The 23,098-nt window shown below is 33.0% G+C and overlaps 2 protein-coding genes and 1 long non-coding RNA gene across 3 annotated transcripts; all 3 read right to left on the bottom strand.

Moving 5' to 3' along the window:
• Positions 1–2,246: 2,246 nt before the first annotated feature.
• On the bottom strand, positions 2,247–5,814 carry LOC137826572 (protein SCO1 homolog 1, mitochondrial). Its single transcript, XM_068632581.1, has 7 exons — positions 5,582–5,814; positions 5,224–5,424; positions 5,005–5,095; positions 3,976–4,188; positions 3,546–3,635; positions 3,290–3,422; positions 2,247–2,676 (listed from the first exon to the last, which is right to left on the bottom strand). The coding sequence occupies exons 1-7, from the start codon at positions 5,723–5,725 to the stop codon at positions 2,568–2,570; spliced, it is 981 nt and encodes a 326-aa protein (XP_068488682.1). The 5' UTR covers positions 5,726–5,814; the 3' UTR covers positions 2,247–2,567.
• Positions 5,815–16,458: 10,644 nt separating this feature from the next.
• LOC137824300 (uncharacterized) lies at positions 16,459–19,693 on the bottom strand. Its single transcript, XM_068629875.1, has 5 exons — positions 19,524–19,693; positions 19,201–19,300; positions 17,027–17,088; positions 16,882–16,940; positions 16,459–16,784 (listed from the first exon to the last, which is right to left on the bottom strand). The coding sequence occupies exons 2-5, from the start codon at positions 19,278–19,280 to the stop codon at positions 16,770–16,772; spliced, it is 216 nt and encodes a 71-aa protein (XP_068485976.1). The 5' UTR covers positions 19,281–19,300; positions 19,524–19,693; the 3' UTR covers positions 16,459–16,769.
• On the bottom strand, positions 17,480–18,305 carry LOC137824301 (uncharacterized). The gene is made up of 3 exons (XR_011083232.1): positions 18,165–18,305; positions 17,691–17,743; positions 17,480–17,560 (listed from the first exon to the last, which is right to left on the bottom strand). It is a non-coding gene; the product is annotated as an uncharacterized lncRNA (long non-coding RNA).
• Positions 19,694–23,098: the final 3,405 nt, after the last annotated feature.

Below are 23,098 nucleotides of genomic sequence, written 5' to 3' on the forward strand. Positions count from 1 at the left end.
CTCTAATTTGAAATACAAAATTATTGATCACATTTTTCATTAATTACAATAAAGCATTTTGGTCCAAAAATAGTTTATTATATTGATAATAATCTAGTCTCTATAATAATATCCAGTACCACAACACAACAAGAAGAATATCTATTACATCCTAATTGATGTTATCTAATGTCATCTCTTGCCTATAGTAGGTTGAGGTGTAAACTTCTTGAACTTTGGAGTTGTGGTAAGATGTTGGTGAGACACTTGATCTGTGAATTCAAAGTATTTAACAATCAAGAATGTGGATTGGATTTGAGGATTTTGTTGGATCCTTGGATTATACACTAGTTATGGCATGAATAAGAAAATATGTGAAATTGATTACGCATCATTTCATGTATTAACAAGTGTAGAAAAAAAATCCCTACATTGGATGACCAATCAACTTTAACTCATGCTTAGTGTTTCATATATCGATCCACTTGACATGCTTTGTCATACTATTATCTTTGTTCGTCCTCATATTTCAATTTTATAGAGATTGTCCAAATGGTTGGGATTATTAAAATAAAACAAATTGTAACCTTACTCTTGGTGTCATTCAACAATCACAAAACAAATCATGAAAGTGCATGCTATTCACAATTGAATTTTGAATATATTTTTTAATTAGTATTAAAAAAAATTGTTTCAATTTTTTTAAATATAGAAGTCTCAAATTTCGAGGACGGAAACAGAAAGAAATAAAATTAATCTTTTTGAAATGGACCATTCCTAATTTCTTGAGAATAGAAAACATGTCTAATTGGGAAAATAAAAGGAGATATCCACTTGAATATTTTTTTTAATGTTTTTTGGTTTATTGAAGAAAAGATTTAGATTAAAATACATCTAAAAATAATAAATTTGTTCTTATATATTTTCTTAGGTGTCAACAACAGTATAGTTATTGCACAAAACTTTGTTATCTTCTTCACTACTCTATTTGATACATTATAATCTCACTACTTTCCTTTTCCCATTTCCCTTTTCTTGTTGAAAAATTGATGATCCCTTCAAAATGTTGTAACAAGAAATGCATGCAGATCTCACATGGGTGGAACAAGTAGCCTCCTCAACCTACTTTTTCATCACCACATATTAGGAAACACCATGTGGACTCACCCGGCCCTATCCTACAAAAAGAGTAGAAAACTCTATTTAATGATGATATTTTGGAAGTCAAAATAAGATTAATTCTATTTCATATAATCATATAATAGGTCAAATATACAAATATTAGTTTTTAATCAAACTTTGAAGAATTAGTCCTAGACCCACACAAAAAGAATATATAAGCTCTCCTAAAATGTAAGATGAAAAACACAATGAAAGGTGAAAAAAGGGTTACTCTATTTATTCTAACCAATAAAAAATATTATATTTTATTTTAATTTTTCAAACAACTTTTTATGAAACATTTTTTTTGCCATTAAACATTCTAATTTTTATATATTATATACATTAATATTTTTTCTTTTTATTCAGTTTTGAATTAGCAACTTTATCTTATTCATATTTTTTAAACAATTTCTTTCCTTACTTTGGAACTAAATAATTATAAAAGTATTTAACACATCATACTAGCTTACTAGGTGATATAGATAAATAATTATAAACTTAATTTTATAACTTGAATTTATACTCACTAGAAAGCACTCAATTATGCTTACAATTGAATAAACTACAAATTTAATAGTGTAATAAAAAATCTTGTAATTATAAATGTTCATATGCATCAACTCACAGCATCCTGTACTTGCACTATCAAACGAGTATTAGAGTTTCCTTGCTATTTTAATTAACAATCGTCTAAGGAACAATTCCGCGTATTAACACTTCAAATAAATCTACATCCCATCATTAACTATGAACCCTAAACCCTAAATAGGGGCATAAAGTAAAACGCCTAAACACACATATCACAAAAGCACTAGGAAACCTTGAAGCTTGGGGTGGATCTGCCAAAATGGGAAAATAGTACAAGTCTGAAATCATCTTGCAAGTTAAGGGTATATTGAACACAGCTAATACTAACAGTTACTCCACATTTTTTTAGTCACTTTATCACTCTTTGAGTAGTGATTTTTAGTAGCCTTTTTAGTTATCCAAACTTTAGCTATTCTTCGTTGTACTAAAGTTGTAGCTAGCCACATTTAAACCAGCATCCAGAAATTCATGCAAATGATTAATGGAGTGCAAATTCAAAAGGGTCCTGCTACTAATGAAAGAAAGGAAACCAAATAATATCATTTTATAAGTGATAACTCACCAATAATGAGTTGTAATTTAACATCTCATCAAGAAATTGTCTATAAACCATGGTGTTTCTTATTATAAGATCTCACATGGCCATTGCATATCAAAATGCACATATATAATCTCTCAAAAAAAAAAAAAAATCAGAGTACAATACCAAACATTGAATAAATGACACCAATTTAGATGCTGGTGTAGTTAACAACTACCACTGAGGCCAAAATTCACTGGCAATTTTGTTTCCACATGGGAAAGAAATGAGGGTACCAATAGCATGACTCTGCAGCTTACTTCTTGTACTGCTTTATCTCTTTAATAACTCCATCAGCAAGTGAGTCAACATCATTGTTCTTGCCAAAAAACTTTACAAATTCCATGTCAGGGCTCATCAGGTATCTGGACAGAATTATCAGATTAGTATTAATTATTCAAGAAGAATCATACTTTACAAAAGCAATACAATCCTGCAGATGCAGCAACTAAATATACAATTACATACGCACAGATAAAATGAAAATGCATAAGCATAATCAGAAAGGGAATCACTAATAAGAGTAACCAGGAAAACAAAATTATCTGGCTACGCATACTAATTGCTAAACAAAATAGCCAGAAGATCCTCTATCTGAATATGTTGACTTGACACTAACAACTGAAACAGACAGAAATTTATCAGAAATGTTAAATTTGGTCAAAAGTCAAAGAAACTTGTAAAGTAATCATAGGCTTATTAGCTCCAAATATGATGGACATGCATGTGGATAATAGCTAATAATTCATGATGAGTGTATTTCAAACATTAGGTCATTCACAACTTAATGGACATTACCTACATAACCATTAATCTCATCACATCCTTGCCATAACAATATTTCAAGGTTAGATCGACCACATATTTCAATTTCAATTACCAAGATTTCAAATCTTAGGTAGACTTTTAGGATACAGCACCAAGATCAATTGGGGAAACAGAATGTAGTATATATGAAGCACAAGCAATATTACATACATAACTATGGAGTGATCAACAAGATAATCTGAGTCTTCCTCTACTGTCTTCATGTAATAAACTCGATATGCACGGGCAACATTCTTGATCTCATCCGGGCTACCAGTTAATCCAATTAACTTCGGATGAAACTCTGAAAAGTATAAATTGATACAATAACCTTAAATTAAGTAACTAATATCTATCTACAGAAACCCCCTCTTTCCAGGGAAAAAGAAAAACAAACAGACAGATCACAAATATAGACGCTAAGCACCTTTGACATATTCGCCCACTTGTTCAACGGTATCCCTCTCAGGATCAACCGAGATAAAAACTGGAACAGTTTCAATTCCACCTTTCTCCTCTGCAGGGAATCAAAAGAAATATGGATACTATTACCATTATAATCACAAGATCAAAAGATTTAAGATTCAAAAACTGTATTGTGCTTTCTTAACAGCCATAGGTTAAATCAATGTGCCAACAACAAAAAGCACTTGAAATTTCATTTTAATCACTATCCCATTGAACCTCAATGACTCAACCACACTCTAGACATGAACCTCTCATGAATTCATTATTTCAGATATCAATTGGTATTTTAATTATTCATTGACTATGATAATAAAAATTAGAGCATATTTTAATCTCCAAAGTTGAAAACCAGCCTGACATACGCTGACAAATCACCTACAAAAACTTACTTATTTTATCAACAGCAGCCGCTAACTTCTGTAGTTCATCTGGACAGATATCTGGGCAGTGAGTAAAGCCAAAATATAACAAAGTCCACTTTCCCAAGAAATCCTTTTCAGTTACATGTTTTCCTTGATGGTTGATAAGGCGAAATGGGCCCCCAATTGCAGCTTTTCCTACAGAAGGCCCCTGCTTAACTGCCTCCGTATTACTACGTATTTCTACAGCAGCAAAAGTTGAATCAATAAACAGAAGAGGAAAACATCCACAGTACCTCAAAATCAAATTGAAATGCAATAGGAAATGGAGCTATTTGATCTTATTTCTTTTCGTGCTACCCCTGAGTCACAAATATGTGGTACTATAAACCTTGTAATAAACTTCATCCACAAACTAGATTCAACCCCCTTAAGGTTCTATAAAATACACAATGAAAAATGCCACAACTTTTTTAACAGCTCAAAAATTATATATATCTACTTTTTATATTATAAATTAAATTTTATAACTTGGAGAGTGAGATTCTATCTCCCCATTCTCTTAGTTAGACATTCAGTACATTCTTTTCTCCCCCCATTGGATATACATGTCCACACTATTCCTGCAATTAACCAAAAATTTTATTTCTCAACCATCAAACTGTATACTTAGTTTTCTTAGCCATCTATTCCTCTTGATTAAGTCTTATTTGTTTATATATCTATTTCTAAATTGAATTTCAATAACTTTTGTTAAAAGAATTCATCAGCATAAAAGATAATCTTATATCACAATTTAAATTGTTTAATGTAAATCTAAAATATCATTTATATATTCAAATATGTTTATTTAGTATGAAATTTAATTGTAATACAATTTATATATCACAAAAATTTATTTATTATGAGTTTTAATTACATTAATTAAACATTTATCTTGCACAATACATAGCCTAAACACTGGTAAAAAATGTAATCTAAACAAACAATAAATATGCAATTAACAAAGACGCCACCACATGCATACCACAAAAAACACAACTCACCATAGTAATCTACCTTCAATATGTCGTTTCTTTTCCCTGTCATAGTAGAACACCAATCCAGCTCCAGTGAGAACCAGTAAGAGAAAACTCAACCAAGAGACAGGCTGCAAGGCAGAACACAAAATCAGCTCACAACTCCAGCCACCATCACAGAAAATTCAAAATTAACCAAAAAATATGTCAAGGAACAAATCCACATTGCTAGTAACAACAATTGTAGATATACACACACCCCTCCACGGACAGGTTTCCCAGCATCATTTTTCTGATCCTGTTTCTCTCCACCTCCAGACTCCTTCCCTTGGCCAGAACCATCTTTTGCAGAGTGATCTGAATCTGTGGCTGATTTTTCTCCACTAACATTAACAGCAGAAGAAGACAGAAACCTTTGACACAACCCTAACGACCCATTACCAAAAACTTGATTCCCAACCTAAAATGTCAAAGGAAAAAGACACCCAATGAGAATTTGAAGTGACCCAATTGAGATGGAAGAAGACAGACGAGAGATAGAATCAAGCAATGAACTTTATGTGCAAAAAATGATTATTTTCTTTTCAGGGATGACTAGAGATGGAAGGAAACTGAACCTGGTGAGGGTGACGGAGTAGTTGAAGATGAGGAGAGAAAGGTGTTGAAAGCGTGGAGGGTCTGCCATGGTGAAGAAGGTGTGAGAAGAGAAGACGCATCGAATAGCGAAACTGATTGGCCTTGGTAGATACGATGGACGCCATTAGAGGAATCAGGTGCTTCGCAAAACCTTAACCTTAAACCTTTGCAGAAAACAGGACAAGGGTTTATACTTTCATTTCTAGATGGAAATTGGTGTTTCCCCAAGTTGAATTTTACAATAATAATAAGCTTTCACTCATAATTTTTTGTTTTTTAATAAATCATAAAGAATATATTAAAAATATGTGACTATTGTATTTCATAACATATTAGAAATAATTAGTCATAACTCAATTGTTTGTGATCAAACCTAGATGGAAAATTACCTATTAATATATTATAATAAATATATCAATCTTTTATTGCTTTTTTTAAAAAAAACTTCTCTTCATTGTTGTTTATTTTTATTGCATGTATTTTCCTTTAATTAGTCATTCAAGATTGTTAATTTATATATAGTTGACATACCACAACATTGATATTTTTTAAGTCTTTGATATGATCCTCTTGTAAGATGATGATTAGATGAACATTGTTTGCAAGATAGGATAAACATTTACAATACTAGAATTATACCATAAAATTCTTAAGTTCATGTTTCTTTATTATCTTTGAGTTGGACTATCACTCAAAACTATTCTTTAGACGTATGTGTTTTTTAAATCATTAGACGAAAAATTTGCTTAAATCGATCTTGATATAATATAAAATAAAATTCATGTTTTAAAATTTTGTTGAACAAACATATAATCGAGATCTAATGAATTTTTCTCTAATATTATCTTTATTATTACTAGCGGCGCGAGAGCTCCGCATTTTTTTTTTATTTTTTTTTATATAATTAAATATAAAATTTAATCAAATTAAATAATATATTATTATTTGTGTTAATTTTTTATTACTTATATTTATATTTATTTTTAATTAAATATGTTTAAAATAAGATAAATAAAAGAGATGAAATATGAAGAAAATTAGCAATACACAATTTCAGAATCTCAACATTAGGGTTTTTGAAGCATTGAGGAGACGGAAGAACAACAATACAGTTTCAGAATCTCAAAATTAGGATTTTGGAGACATTTGTAGTAATATAGGCTTTAAAACGAACAAAAAGGTTTCCCGAGGCGTGAGTAATCACTGTCCGTAAGGACTTATCCGCGGTGTATTCCGCAAGTCCCCCAGGATACAACAGGAACTTCCCGGTAATTTTCGAGGATCAGAACTAGCAAGTTTCTCTTCTAAAAGAGTAATATCAAATAGAACCCAGAATATTATAATATTAAAATAAAGAGGAAAGAGAAATTAAAAAGAGAAAAATTGGGAAAAGGAAGAAGATGATGAATCGGAGGAAGAAGATGAAGTAGTGAGAGTGAGAGATGCATTTCTGAAGAGGGTGGAGCTCTCTTATATAGGGAGAGGATCCAAGAATCCGTTCCAACTTCCAAACCCACGTGTTTCCGTCCAACCTTGCAACTGCGGTGGCAACGTTCTAAAATCCCGAAGGACCAGGCACAGCGTGCGCGGAAGCGGAGCAACGTTCTTCAACTTTCGAAGGGCAAGGTAGTGCTTTCCCGGTCATGCGGCCACGATCCAGGGTGGAGAGGGCAACGAGTGCGAAGATCTCGGTAAGTTCCAGTTTCTACTGCACTTCCGAGATCTCCTCCAACGGAATCAAAAAGCTAGGGTTTTCCACGCACAAACCATTTCCGTTTCACACACTCTGTTTTTCGTTTTTGTTTTGCTATATTAGGTTCTGTTTTACAACAATCCCCCACATATTGCAAAAGATAAAACATAGAGATAGAGAAAGAAAAGAATATTCTGGGTTCATCTAAGATGTAATGCATCAGATCTGGTATAGCAAGCTATATGAACCAGTCTTAGATTGATGAACGTAACACATAGTGTAGTTGGTATAGCAAGCTATATGAACCAAGACACTTAGTATGTGTTAGAGGTTTATCAGTCACAATACACCCCCACATTACTTGCTGTTATCACTGTGTTGCGCTACTAGGCCATGCGCGTGCCCGGTATTCATGAGTGCTATAGAGATCTTGCCAAGATCTCATGCAAGCGGCCCCACTTGACACTCATATAGGTGATTTCATCAAGTGTATGCTACAAATCATACACCACCCATAAGGGATATGAAAATCATTAGAACTTTGTAAATCGTTAAAACTCTTTTACTTCTGAATTTTAACCACAAAGTTTATCCTCTCGATAATGTAGTATCTAGCACTTTCACACACACCATAGGAATGGACAAACTTGATTTAAAATCAATATTAGTGCTAGCAGAACTAACAAGTGACTTGTTTTTACCCATATGAACCTTATTCATGGGATCTCCAATCACAAAGGTTGGGTTTCCATCTCTTGTTTGTTTGCAAGTGGCTTAAGTCCCATTCCCCTCGATGTTTCTAAAATCATTTTTCTCCCTAGGGGTTTTGTCAGAGGATCTGCCAAATTCCGTTCTGACTTGACATAGTCAATAGAAATCGTTCCACTCTTTAACAGCTGTTTCACCAAATTGTGTCTTAATTGTATATGTCTATTCTTTCCATTATAGCTCTTATTTTTAGCTATGGCTATTGCCGATGGCAATCACAATGCATTGATACAGATGGGGTTGGTTTCATTCCTAAAGGAATGTTTGCTAAGAAGTTTTTCAACCACTCAGCTTCACTACCAGCCATTTCTAGAGCAACAAACTCAGATTCCATTGTTGATCTTGCAATAATAGTTTGTCTGGCTGATCTCCATGTAACTGCACCACCCCCAAGTGTAAATACATAACCACTAGTGGATTTTGTCTCATCTGAATCAGAGATCCAGTTAGCATCACTGTACCCTTCTAGCACAGCGGGAAATCCACTATATTCAATGGCATAATCCATTGTACCTCTCAAGTATTTCATGAGTCTCGCAAGTGCTTCCCAATGATCCTGACTAGGACATTGAGTGTATCTACTCAATCTACCTACTGCATAAGCAATATCTGGTCTAGAAAAGCTCATTAAATGCAATAAGCTCCCAATTATCTGGGCATACTGAGTTTGAGAAATAGATTCTCCTCTGTTCTTCTTTAATTTAGAGTTAGCATCATAAGGGGTACTCACTGACTTAAAGTCATAGTAACCAAACTTCTTTAGAAGTTTCTCAGTGTATTTTTCTTGGGATAGTAATATACTATCTCCCTTCCTTATGATTTTAACTCCTAGAATCACACTTGCTTCACCCATGTCTTTCATCTCAAACTTAGATCCAAGAAATAATTTTGTTTTAAAAACTATATCATTGCATGTACCAAAAATTAGCATGTCATCCACATACAAACATATAATGACATATTCACCATTCTCAGATCTAGAATACACACATTTATCAGCATCATTGGTAGAAAAACCTTCACAAAGTAAAACATTATCAAGTTTTTCATGCCATTGTTTTGGTGCTTGTTTCAAACCATACAAAGATTTTAAAAGTTTGCATACTTTTTCCTTTTGACCTAGGACTACACAACCTTCAGGTTGAGTCATATAAATTTCCTCTTCTAATTCACCATTCAGAAAAGCTGTTTTAACATCCATTTGGTGAATTACTAACTTATGGATAGATGCTAAGGCTAGCAATACACGAATAGAGGAAATCCTAGTAACAGGTGCAAAAGTATCAAAGTAATCTATGTTATGTTTTTGAGTAAACCCTTTAGCAACTAATCTTGCCTTATATTTCTCTATGGATCCATCAGGATGATACTTCTTCTTAAAGATCCACTTACAACCAATGGGTTTTGCTCCTTTAGGCAGATCTACTAAGGTCCACGTATTATTTTTCTTAATTGATTCAAGCTCTGTTTTAATGGCCTTATCCCAATGTTTAGCATCAGGAGCACTAGTAGCTTCTACAAAACTTATTGGATCATTCTCAACTAGATAAGTATAAAAGTCATTTCCAAAAGATGTTTCCTTTCTCTGTCTTTTACTTCTTCTAACATCCTCACTCAAGGTATCACTAACACTATCTATAGGTTGTTCAGATGTACCACTACTCTTTAGCGGAAAGATGTGTTCAAAGAACTCAGCGTTTTTTGTCTCTACTATAGTGTTGCGTTCAATTATGTCACTATTAAGAACTAGAAACCTATAGGCAGCACTATGTTCTGCATATTCTAAGAACATACAATCAGATGTTTTAGAGCCTATTTTCCTTTTCTTAGGATCAAGTAACATCACTTTAGCTAAACTCCCCCACACTCTTAGGTATTTCAAATTAGGTTGATAACCTTTCCACAATTCATAGGGTGTTTTACCAGTTTTCCTATGTGGTATCCTATTTTGTAAAAAACACGCAGTAAGCAGAGATTCACCCCATAAGTTATCAGGAGCATTAGAACTAATAAGCATGGCATTCATCATTTCTTTAAGAGTCCTATTTTTCCTTTCAGCTACTCCATTAGACTCAGGTGAATATGGTGGGGTTACTTCATGAATAATACCTTCTTTTACACAATAGTCATTAAATAAAACATATTCACCACCTCTATCTGATCTAATTCTCTTAATTTTCTTATTAAGTTGATTTTCTACTTCCGCTTTGTAAGTTAAAAACATGTCAAAAGCTTCATCCTTATGTTTAATTAAATACACTTTGGTGTATCTAGAAAAATCATCTATAAAGGTTACAAAATAATTTTTACCACCTCTAGACATGGTTTGTTTTAAATCAGCAAGGTCGGTAAGAATTAAACCAAGAATTTCAGTTTGACGTTCTACAGAGTGACATGTTTTCTTCGTTATTTTAGATTCTACGCATACATCACATTTACTACTTTCTTTGTCATGCATGTTGATTAATCCTAGCCGTTGCAATTTTATAACATACGAAGAATTCACATGTCCTAATCTAGCATGCCATATATCATACGAGTCAACAATATAAGCAAAAGATGTAGATTCATTCATAATTTCAGAAATGTTTAATACAAAAAGGCCTTGATCACAATATCCCTTTCCCACAAAAACATTGTTTTTTGTCATAACAATCTTATCAGATTCAAATGACACTTTAACCCCAACTTTGCTTAGTAATGCCACAGAGACCAAATTAACTCTAATTGATGGTACATGTAGCACATCATTCAAAGCTAGAGTTTTACCAGATGTGAGCTTCAGAAGAACTTTTCCTTTTCCTAGGACAGGAGTTGTCCTGGAGTCACCGAGATATACTTGTTCTTCTCCATCCCCCACACTTGTGTAGGAGGTGAACACATTTCTGTTTGCACAGATGTGTCTGGTAGCCCCAGAGTCTACCACCCATTTGCTCACATTTGTCACAAGGTTTACTTGTGAAACGAATGCCACAATAGTATCTTCCCCTTCGGCTAGATTTGCCTTAGGAGGATAGTCGTTTTTAGCCCTATGTCTGCACTGAGGTGCATGATGGCCTGGCTTTCCACAGACAAAGCAATTACCCTTTTTCTTGAAAGTGGGGTTAGTTCCACTGGGACGAGAGAATTTGTTATTAGGTTTCTTTTTGTGATCAAATTTTTTCTCGTACCTTTTTGGAGCTGGTTTGTCTTCTATCACGTTTGCTTTGGCAGACAAAGCTTTGGCCTTTGCAGCAGCGCACTCCTTCCTGTTTGTGTCTTCAATGATGATGTGGGTGATCAAATGTGATAGAGACATCTGTTTCTGTCTGTGCTTCAGTTGTTGTTTGTAATCCGTCCAAGACTGCGGAAGCTTTTCGATCAAGAGTTCATACACGAATTCATCTGGCAATTTTATGCTTTCAGTTTTGATATCTTCAATCAGCTTGTGATATTCGTTTATTTGGATTTTGATGTCTTTGCCTTCGATCATCTCCCAGCGGTAGTATTTTGCAATTACGAACCTTTGTCTGACGATGTCTTCGGCAGTATTTGAGGATAAGAGAATCCCAAATATCTTTCGCATTCTTATAAGAAGCATAAACATCGAACAGATCGTTAGATAACACACTGAGTAAAGTGTGACGGCATACCTTATTCGCATGGATCCAGTCGTCAACTTGTTTTGCAGCCGTGGTTGAGTCGGGTTTGGCAGTTGTAAGTGCATGAGCAACTCCGTACATGTCCAATAGGGTGGACACGCGTTCTTGCCAACGTCGGAAGTTCTGACCGGTGAAGACTTCAATTTTGGAGACGTCCGGAAAAGGTTTCGCAAAAATGGTTTGCGTTGCGGAAACAACATTTGATGTTTCCGGAGCAGTGTTGTCGTTGTTGTTCGGATTTTCAGCCATAAGTCCTTACGATTGTAGTAATATAGGCTTTAAAACGAACAAAAAGGTTTCCCGAGGCGTGAGTAATCACTGTCCATAAGGACTTATCCGCGGTGTATTCCGCAAGTCCCCCAGGATACAACAGGAACTTCCCGGTAATTTTCGAGGATCAGAACTAGCAAGTTTCTCTTCTAAAAGAGTAATATCAAATAGAACCCATAATATTATAATATTAAAATAAAGAGGAAAGAGAAATTAAAAAGAGAAAAATTGGGAAAAGGAAGAAGATGATGAATCGGAGGAGGAAGAAGATGAAGTAGTGAGAGTGAGAGATGCATTTCTGAAGAGGGTGGAGCTCTCTTATATAGGGAGAGGATCCAAGAATCCGTTCCAACTTCCAAACCCACGTGTTTCCGTCCAACCTTGCAACTGCGGCGGCAACGTTCTAAAATCCCGAAGGACCAGGCACAGCGTGCGCGGAAGCGGAGCAACGTTCTTCAACTTTCGAAGGGCAAGGTAGTGCTTTCCCGGTCATGCGGCCACGATCCAGGGTGGAGAGGGCAACGAGTGCGAAGATCTCGGTAAGTTCCAGTTTCTACTGCACTTCCGAGATCTCCTCCAACGGAATCAAAAAGCTAGGGTTTTCCACGCACAAACCATTTCCGTTTCACACACTCTGTTTTTCGTTTTTGTTTTGCTATATTAGGTTCTGTTTTACAACAACATTAACATGTTTTTATGTTTTTATATTATTTCTCTCCCTAGTTCTCTTATATATCACTCTTTCAGAATATCAAAATTAAGATTTTGAAGGATTTTGGAGACATATGTTTTTATATTATTTCTCTTTCACAGTTATTTTATATATCACTCTTTTGCCTAAAAAAGAGTAACAACCGTCCATAAATCCACATTCATATTTAATAAAGAAGAATATCAATTTAAAACAGAAAAGTAACCAATCTCTCCACTCTCCTGCCAGTTAGGTGATAACAAAAAATAAAATTAACTTACCAATCTCTCCATTAAGTGAGAACAAATAAAATATTTTACTTCCAAATGATACTCACAAAAAAATGGATCTTTAACAATAAAAGATTTTCATCACATCAAAATATATTAATTTTTCAAAATAATATTAATTATTTATTTTAAAACATTAATAATCAACGCCCTTTTTAACACTACCTTAATAATCAGCACCCTTTTTCAATAAAATCCCAAACTAACAACAGCGAATAAAAAAATTAAAAAAACAAATAATAAACTTGTATCTATTGATTTTATTTTATTTTGTTAAATTCTTTATGTTTTAAAAAAATTAAAATCTACTAATCGTTTATGTTATTACACAACAATTAAATATACACATTTTTATATTACAGAAATATTGACCAAAAACAATTTAAAAAAATGAATGATCCCATTAGAACTCAAATCAACTTAAAGATAATGGTATTTTTAAAAAAGGTTGATATAGTTACGGAAAAGGAGAGGTACGTAAATAATAAATTATTATAAAAGAACAAACAAAAAAGATAAAAATGGGAAAGGAAAGAGACTAAATAATAAATTATTATAGAAAAACCAATAGAAAGAAAAAAAAGATAGAAAAGGAAAAGAAGAGAGAGACGTAAATAATAAATTATTATTGAAGAACGAACCGAAAAAAAAAAGATAGAAAGGGAAGAGGAAACAAAGATGTAAATAATAAATTATTATAAAAGAACGAACCGAAACAAAAAAAATAGAAAGGGGAGTTGTTATGGCATTAGTAAGCGGCAGTAGCGTGCACCGATTGGAGAGGAGTAGCGTGCACTAATGATCGAGTCACGGAGTTGCGCCTGTGCACTAATGATCGAGTCACGAAGTTGCGCCGGTGCACTAATGATCGAGTCACGGAGTTGCGCCTGTCTCCCTTTCAATTAGGTGTCTGACTCAATGATGTACCTCTGAATTGCATATGTTAAGCCTTATTTCCAATAACTCCATCGGAACCATTCTTCGTCTTTGTCAAACTCCGTTAAGAGGAAACATACTAACAAAAAGAAGAAACATATAGAAAAACACTTATCTTTCTTTTGCCTTCTTCTTATTATCCAAAAGTAAAAGTAATAATTTCTTTTAAGAAGGTTGGGTGTTAGTGACTTAAAATAAGGAGTCAAAGGGGAGCACTATTAAAGGACTTAAAATAAGGAGTTAACAGTTAAAGGGAATCATGGAAGTTAACCCAAGAAGTGGGGAGTTAAAATATTTATGAAAGAAGTTAAAAAGAATATGTTACATTTCAAAATTGTTGCCACTACTTTGGCCACTATTCACGTTCCCTAATATTTGTTTTTCTCTCATAATTTTAAAATAAATCATATCTTTTAATTCAAAACCGATAATCTATTTTAAATATTTTTAAAAAGTAGAAAATGACGCAATAACCAAAATAATGAAATAAAACCAAATATTAGTCTAAAGATAAAATAGGAAAAAATTTGAGAGCAGTTAAAGAGGGAATCCCTTTATATATAAGTATAGATTATTATTTATAATAAAACTAGCCAGTAACTCATGTATATGTACATTAATATGAATAATATTTTTAAAAAAAGTTATATAATTAATTAAAATTTAAATGCATTTTTTATTATAACTTTTTTATTTATTGTGGTATTTTCCTTAATTGAGCAAAGAACAAGGTTGATTTCCTATTCCATTTTTGTTTGAACAAAATTTGTTTAGATTGAGCGAAAAGGGAACTAAAAATAAATGTTGATTTCTGTTATATTTTTCTTGAGAAAAATCCACTATTTAAATGAAAACACCATAAAACCAACATCATGCAAGAGGACCAAACTTGTTTTTAAAACTTCACTCAAAATCAATATAACAATTTCCAACTTTTATATAAAATTAAAATGGTCAACAGAAGTATAATTTGCTCAAATATAACTTGCACTCTCATTAAAACCAACTATCTATTCATAATAACTATAAGAATAGAGAAATTGAGAGTTTAAACTTAATTTAAACAAGTTAAAAGGGCAAGATAAACTATTTATGTTTTTGATAGATGTCATGGATGTGAAGCTCATCTTGTCATAATTATTTTGATTTCTATACAGGAGGATTTGTGTTTTTTTTAAAATACATAAATATTTGAAATAGAGTAAATGTTATTTAAGTTCTTGGTTAATAGAGAATTATCCCAAACATACAACCATTTCCATAAAATTCAACTCAAGAAAAAAAATCAAAGAAAAACTTATAAATACGATTTCTAATAGAATATAAGTGTTCTACTCTTTATCCAGATCACTAAAATGAATTATGATTTAAAAAAAAAATTAATTCAAAATTAAAAAAAAATGTCAAAAAAGAAATATTTTTTAAAAAATAATGATTTTTGAAATAAAATTTAAATAATTATATTTTATTTATTTATAATTTTTTCAACTTAAAAATAAAACATTCATACTTCATCTTATTAAACCACTTCCACTATTGTTGATAAAATTTTACCATACAAGTTTGTCAATTTTAATTCACATTTTAACTAGTCACAACCTTGAAAAACATATATTGTTTTAGTAATGAGTTAAATAAAAAATCCTATAACAATTTGTCTAGTGTAAAAAAAGAAGACACAAATAAGTATCTTAATCACAACTAAATTCAATTTATAAGCTCAAAAAAATATTTTCCAGAAATTCCACTTTGACAGCAAAATCCATTAAATATTGTGTAATCTTTTCAAAAAATTATGTTGTAAATTTTTCAAAAAATTGTTACAATTCTATCATAGTATAAAAGTAATTGGTCTGGTGTTATTATGTGTTAACTTAAACCTACAAATATAAAATCATAAATGACACATTTGTTTAATTCAAATTTGTTTTCTAATTAAGTTTTGACAGATTTTGTCAACATTGATTTAACTTAATTTAAATATAATATATATTAGGTGGTTATAAAAATACTCATTAGATTTGTGTTAATTAATAAAAAAATTATTTTAGATGTAACACTTCCATTTTTCAATTTTTAATATTTTTATATTTATTAATTAATCTATTTTAATATACGAATAACTTTTTGATTTTGGAAAGAAGTCTTTGATAATATAAAATGTATGTATAAGATTTAGAATTACATATATATATATATATATATATATATATCTTTTCAGCGTATGATGGAGAGTAGAACACAATAATTATATAATTCTTTTCAGCATACCTTCCATTATAAAATATTTTACAATATTTCAGCAAAAAATATTTAACAACTTGATAACAAAATGCTGCAAAAGCCGATCAAATTGAACAACAAAATATTAATTTGATTTGCTTTCAATTTTATATTAATATTAGGCAAAAGAGCCAGGGTGCAACAAAAAAAGGAGGGAAAAATTCTCCATCAGTAATCAATACTTGTATATTTCATGTCACTATAGCCTAAACAACACATTCACTAAAAAATGATTTGCCAAAGTCCTATCTGCAGCTTGGATTCACTCCCACTGCCCTATAAAAAATTCAATATAAAATGCATCATATTATTTCGCAATAATCATAAGTTTTCAATGGTTTCAAATGAAAAAAAGACTAATATTCGGTGAAAGTAGTATCCTAAGCTAGTAGTAATATCCCAATCTAGTTCTCAGTTCACCAAGCAAACTGGAAGAAACCTAACATTTACATCCCAACTTTGAGATCGCCAGTTAAGAACCAGAATATATCATTACTAAAGAATTTACAGACACGCGGCTTCTATCTTGCAGCATCTTTGGCGAAAGAGAATCACAAATCCATAAACTTCAGCAATGTAGCAAGAACACCACAATCACTATTTCTTGAATGACTGGAAGCAGCAAAAGAAAAAGGAAAAGTTAAACACCAATAATCACATTGTCAGTGGTAGCTTATTTAACATTAATATTAATTTGACAGCATACAACCTCCATATTTTTTGAGATGTCCTTGATCTGCTCACTTAGCTCCTGCCTCTTCTGAATAGCTGCCAGAATATATATCACAAGTGTGAAACAGATTTCCTCATAAGATCAATCAAATATCGAAAAACAATCATTTTTCTCCTATTACCTTTGTTAGAAATATCTTCAATTCTTCTTGATGTCCTCACTGCAAACCTCTGAAATGCCGGGCTGGGAAACCACAATGAAACATCAACACGAGAGGATGATTGTAAACAAGAAAGCAATAACTAATACAGTAAAATTAATTTGGGTAAAAACTTAATTGGATAACTGAAAAGACACTGATTGAATGCACCCACATTTTAAATATCTGTATGCTTGATTTGGAATCACAAGGGACTAATTGAAGCATATCTATGAGACTAAGGGTCTGCTTAATTACAAATCTTTCAACAGTTTTTTCTTATAAAACAAAGATAATGAAAAAAATCCCTTTGGGTGCATATTTTTTTATCTGATTATTTTGAAAACTTTCTTTCCATAATCATTTCATTTTTAGAATAAAAGTTGAGAGCACGGTTTAATGCTTTTGTTTCTCTTGCTCCCAACTCAAACTCACCCCATACAGCTGCCAAAAAAGACTCCCAAACTTATTGAAGCCTACGCCTAAGCCATTTGACAAATTCCTAACAATAATGCACTGGAGAGGGAAATCAATGCGCCCCAATGGAACAGGGATCAGAAAAAAGAAGTTAACTCTGAGTGGGGTTAGGATTCCGTATCATACAGTAGAAGGAAACTTCAAATTTCAGTGGGATTAGGATATCCACCTTAAATAGCATAGCCACCTCTGAGGGGAATGACCTGGTAATATCTCTGAACTCTGAAGAGAAATAAATATTGTTGGAGAGCATAGAAAAACCTTTCAGAAGAAGATGGTAACCTTGATCTTAAAAAAAATTGTTTTCAAACAAGAACTATCAAACAAGTTTGAATACTTTTATTGTGTAAATAAATTCTGAAAAAATATTTCCATTAAATAACTCTAAAAACAACAAAACAAAAATTAAATAAACTGCCCGAGGAAAGTAGAAATTTAGAATCTTGAAAGGATTGAAGGTATGCAAGCATATATATATAAATATATATAACTCTCAGCCAAAACACTTAAGACAATTAAGTTAATTCTTGCAGTAATTTATGGAATCATTACAAGATTATGTTAAAAAAAAGTAGATATACACAACAGAGGGTGAGTAAGAAATCAGGACAAAGAATGTCAGCAGAACACCGTGAACAAAGACCTAGATGTGGGTGAGCAGGTCAGCAGTGGGTGTCACAAAAATCGAGCTTAGCCAAAAAAATGCCAGCAAGTAGTGGAACGAGGAGTTTGGCTCAACTGGAATTCAAAATAGAGGTAAGTGTCTGTGTTTAAGGTATAAGGAAAAATGGTTTCAAACCGTATCTGATGAAAAAGAAAAGAGAGAAGAAATCAGAAGAAAAAAAATAGGTTAGAAAGCTCAGAAAATGGGGATAAAGACGTGTTTTATCACTGGGAACTATATATCACACTATTGGCAGCAACAGTAGGAACAACACACAATCGTGACACAGTACAGACAACATGAAATAGTCACAGGTACAACATGACAATAATATAACAGTACACATCACACGATTAATAATCCTAATGTCAGGTTTTTCTGCAATTAATGAATGTTGCCAAAACATAGAAATGGATATGACAGTCTCAGTCAATTGCACAAATCCACTACTCCGTCAATGTAATAATACAGCCCGGTCATCCAATGGGGAGTTTTCACGCTCAAGCATATAGATATGGTTAATTCAATTTCAAGGTTTCCAAACTTCCAGTTTTTCCATGTTTTTCTTTCTGCCCTTGTCCGAGTCCCTCAATCCAAAAACGAGTGTCAGCAATGAAAAACATCAATTAAAATCTTAAAAAATGATGTTTGCCCGAGTTAACACACAACCATACGATTTATGCACAATCCACATTATAATATTACTAAAATTTCTAAAAAACAACACAGGAGAAACTAATACAACAAAAACAATAGCACCGACTATCATGGCATATATGTGCCCACGCAGCAACCACTCAAACCCCTTAAAATTTCAGTGAAACAATGTTTGCCCTAGAGACTGAGTTTAAAAAAAAAGAACAAAATCTTGAGGCTCTATCTCACTCTCTTCGATCAACATAACAGACATTCTCCCAATGGCCAGAGAAGGAAGCTTACAGGCTAAAAAAATACACGCATGGATCAATAAAAGAATTACAGAAAAACAAATTAAAAAAGTGGCAAAAATACGCACCTGTTGGCAAGGCCATTGACAACCACCTCGTTCACCACGTAAGAGACAACCCTTTGCACGAAATTCGCACCACCGGCCATGTTTATTTCTCAGCTTAAAACTGCAAAAGATTCAAAATCATTACCCAAAATCTAAAAGAAGCAAAACCGCTCCCAAATTAAAGCTTATCAGATGACAATCCCTATGTTTTCTCTCCCAATCTTATGTCTTTTTTCCGGCGAAAAGTGAACATACTAGAGAACAATAACCAAAAATAGGGTTTCAAAATCGAAATCGAAAGCCGAGAACAGAAAAGGTAACAAAAATTGGTATTAATTGCAAACCTTGATCTGAGAGATTGCTATAGGATCGAGATGGAAGATGTTTCTTCGATCAGAAAAAGGCGGCGAAGGGTAAAAACTCAGCCTTGAGTTTCGTTTTATATCACCTTCTTGCTACACACGTTTCAATATATTTATCTTAAATAGACTTATTTATGTAATTTTATCTTTAACAATATATAAATATATAAATAGGTAAGAGTATATATGCACGACTATCGTATTAAAATAGTGTCATTTATAAAAAAAAAAAAACTTTTTAATTATGTTCATCTATGTCCATATAGTCACACATTACTCAGGCAAAAGGCAATTTATATACTCGTTTCTCCCTCAACCTACCGAGGCGCTTTTTCAGGACAAAATCATGATGGAGCACCGACCTTCAAAGCGGATAATACCTCGGATGCGGTGATTGACTCTAGCGATGCTGCTCAACGACCAACTTGAGGTCGGAACATTGACGTCCACCGTGGGGTCCGAAAAGGCTCCTTAGCCCCTCAGCTAGGGGATCCACTCCCCTTAGACCTCAACTGGGGTGCTTGTTCATGTATGTCAATATAGTCTCACATCGCTCAGGAGTCGAGACCAAGGGCAGTTTATGTACTCTCTCCTCCCTCAACCCACTGAGGCGCCTTTTCAAGACAAAATCGTGACGGAGCACCGACCTCTGAAGCCAATACCTTGGATGCGGTGATCCACCCTAGCGATGTTGCCCAACGGACAGATCATCAGATTCAGGACTAACGGACACATTTCCTTCCATGTACTACTATATCATCATTTCTCCTTAATATGACTTTATAATGAGAAATTCATAATAGGTTCAAACATAATGTGGTAACCCTTTTGTTAAAGGGTCAGCAATCATAAGATCAGTGCTAATATGTTCTATTGACACTCTATGTTTCTGAACTTCTTCTTTAATGGCAAAGTATTTCAATTCCATATGTTTCACACTTTTCCATGAAATCGCTCCTCCGACTAAAAGATACACATAATAAAAAATGTAGACTTTCGTGTATCCACGCAGCCAGCAAAATCTAAATCTGTATATCCAATCACTTCAAGATGATCATATCTTCTTTTATAAGTAAGCATGTGATCCTTCGTTCCTTGTAAGTATCTTAAAACTTTCTTTGCAACTTTCCAATGATCCAATCCTGGATTACTCTGGTATCTACCAAGCATACCAACTACAAAACTAATATTTGGTCGTGTACAAGTTTGAGCATACATTAAACTCCCAACAATGGATGCATAAGGTATATTCTCAATCTTTTTCCATTCCAAATTATTCTTTGGACATTGCATGAGACTAAATTTGTCTCCTTTTTGTATTGGAACAGGAGATGTTGAACATTTATCCATTCTGAATCTCTCTAAAACTTTATTAATATATGCTTTCTGAGACAAACCTAACAGTCTTTGTGATCTATCACAAAATATTTCAATTCCTATCACATAGTATGTCTCACCCATATCTTTCATCTCAAAGTTATTAGAGAGAAACTTCTTAGTCTCACTTAATAGACCAAGATCATTAGTTGCAAGCAAGATATCTTCAACGTACAGAATCAGGAATATAAACTTGCTCCCACTGACCTTTAGATATATACAAAGGACACAATAGTATCATTAAACTTAAGATACCATTGTCTAGAAGCTTGTTTAAGCCCGTATATTGATTTCTTAAGTTTACACACCATGTGTTCCTTTCCTTCTTCAATGAACCCCACTGGTTGATCCATATAAACATTCTTTTCTAAATTCACATTCAAAAAGGCAGTTTTGAAATCCATCTGATGCAACTCTAGATCATAATGAACTACTAACGCCATGATAATTCTAAAGGAATCTTTCTTAGAAACAGGTGAAAATGTTTCCTTATAATCAATGTCATCCTTTTGAGTAAAACCTTTGGCAACAAGTCGGGCCTTGTAACGTTCGATATTGCCATGAGAGTCACATTTAGTCTTAAAGACCCATTTACACCCTACTCTCTTACATCCTTCTGACAATTCTATAAGAACTCATACATCATTCTGTGCCATTGATTTAAGCTCATCTTTCATGGCATCTAACCACTTATCAGAATTATCATCATTTATGGCGTCTAAAAATGAAACTGGATCATTATCAATACTTAAATCATTTTCTGACTCTTGTAGATAAACACATAATCATTCGAAATAGCAAACCTTCTATCTCTTTGAGATCTTCTTAATAATATTTCTTGTGGTTGTTCTACTACAGGTTCATTGTTAACCTCGTGATCATTAATTTGTTGTTCTTCATCGTTGAGTGTTCAACTACATTAGGAACAACAATACTTGAAGTTGAAGTACTAGTTAAAGGAACTTGTACTCTGACTTCCTTAATCTCCACATTTTGTGAAGTATCAATCCCACTGGTTTCACCATTTTCAATGAACCGTGCATTTCCAGATTCAACAATTCTTATGCTATGGGCAGGACAATAAAACATATAACCTTTTGACTTTGCTGGATAACCAATGAAATATCCAATAATTGTTCTTGCATCCAATTTCTTTTCTTGCGGATTATATATTCTAACTTCTGCCTAACATCCCCAAACATGCAAGTGTCTCAAACTGGGTTTCCTTCCTGTCCACAATTCAAAAGGTTTGAACTGCCTTACTAGGAACCCTGTTCAACAGATACATGACAATTTTTAAATCATACATCCACAATGAAACAGGTACAATTGACTTACTTAACATGCTCCTAACCATATCCATTAAGGTTCGATTATGCCTTTCTGAAACACCATTTTGTTGTGGTGTACCTGACATTGTGTATTGAGCACAAATACCACGTTTCTCAAGGAACTTAGCAAACGGACCAGGGTGTTGTCCACTTTCATCATACTTTCCATAATATTCACCACCTCTATCTGACCTGACAATTTTCACCTTTCTGACTAATTGCCTTTCCACTTCATTTATATAAATTTCCAAGGCATTCACTACTTTCGATTTTTCATGCAGTAAATAGACATAACCATAACGTGAAAAATAATCAATAAAGGTGATAAAATACCTTTCTTTATTGAAAGAACTTACATCAAAAGGTCCACATATATCAGTGTGTATAATTTCAAGAAGCTGAGTACTTCTTGTGGCTCCCTTCTTTGTGTGTTTTGTTTGTTTGCCTTTAATACAATCCACACATACATTCAGATCAGTAAAATCTAAACTTGGAAGTATTTCATTCTTTACCAAACTCTCATTCTTTCTTTGGAAATATGTCCCAAACGTTTGTGCCACAAGAAAACAGAACATTCATTCACTAAACTACGTTCAGTGTCAACATTATGATGCAAGGTCATAAGAGTTTTAGCATATAAATTATCAAGATTCAATCTATATAATCCATCATAAAGAGTACTGGATCCAATCAAATAGGTACGCTGATATAAACTGAAACAAACATTCCCAAATTTAAATTAGTATCCGATAACATCAAGTTTAGACAATGAAACTAAATTCCTAAATATACTAGGTACATAAAAAATATCCATCAAGTCTAAACAAAATCCAGTGTCGAGGATTAACG

Source organism: Phaseolus vulgaris, chromosome 8 (assembly GCF_000499845.2).
Source record: "Phaseolus vulgaris cultivar G19833 chromosome 8, P. vulgaris v2.0, whole genome shotgun sequence".
Taxonomy (NCBI): Eukaryota; Viridiplantae; Streptophyta; class Magnoliopsida; order Fabales; family Fabaceae; genus Phaseolus; species Phaseolus vulgaris.

What these genes read in the sequence shown, in the direction of transcription:
- LOC137826572 (XM_068632581.1), bottom strand. Translation starts at nt 5,725, where the DNA reads ATGGCGTCCATCGTATCTACCAAGGCCAATCAGTTTCGCTATTCGATG. An exon ending in TACTCCGTCACCCTCACCAG is followed by an intron (nt 5,425 to 5,581) that starts GTTCAGTTTCCT and finishes TTGACATTTTAG; the next exon opens with GTTGGGAATCAAGTTTTTGG. An exon ending in GTTGATCACTCCATAGTTAT is followed by an intron (nt 2,677 to 3,289) that starts GTATGTAATATT and finishes AATTCTGTCCAG; the next exon opens with ATACCTGATGAGCCCTGACA.
- LOC137824300 (XM_068629875.1), bottom strand. Translation starts at nt 19,280, where the DNA reads ATGGCCGGTGGTGCGAATTTCGTGCAAAGGGTTGTCTCTTACGTGGTG. An exon ending in GTCAATGGCCTTGCCAACAG is followed by an intron (nt 17,089 to 19,200) that starts GTGCGTATTTTT and finishes GTGGTTTCCCAG; the next exon opens with CCCGGCATTTCAGAGGTTTG. An exon ending in TGAAGATATTTCTAACAAAG is followed by an intron (nt 16,941 to 17,026) that starts GTAATAGGAGAA and finishes ATATTCTGGCAG; the next exon opens with CTATTCAGAAGAGGCAGGAG.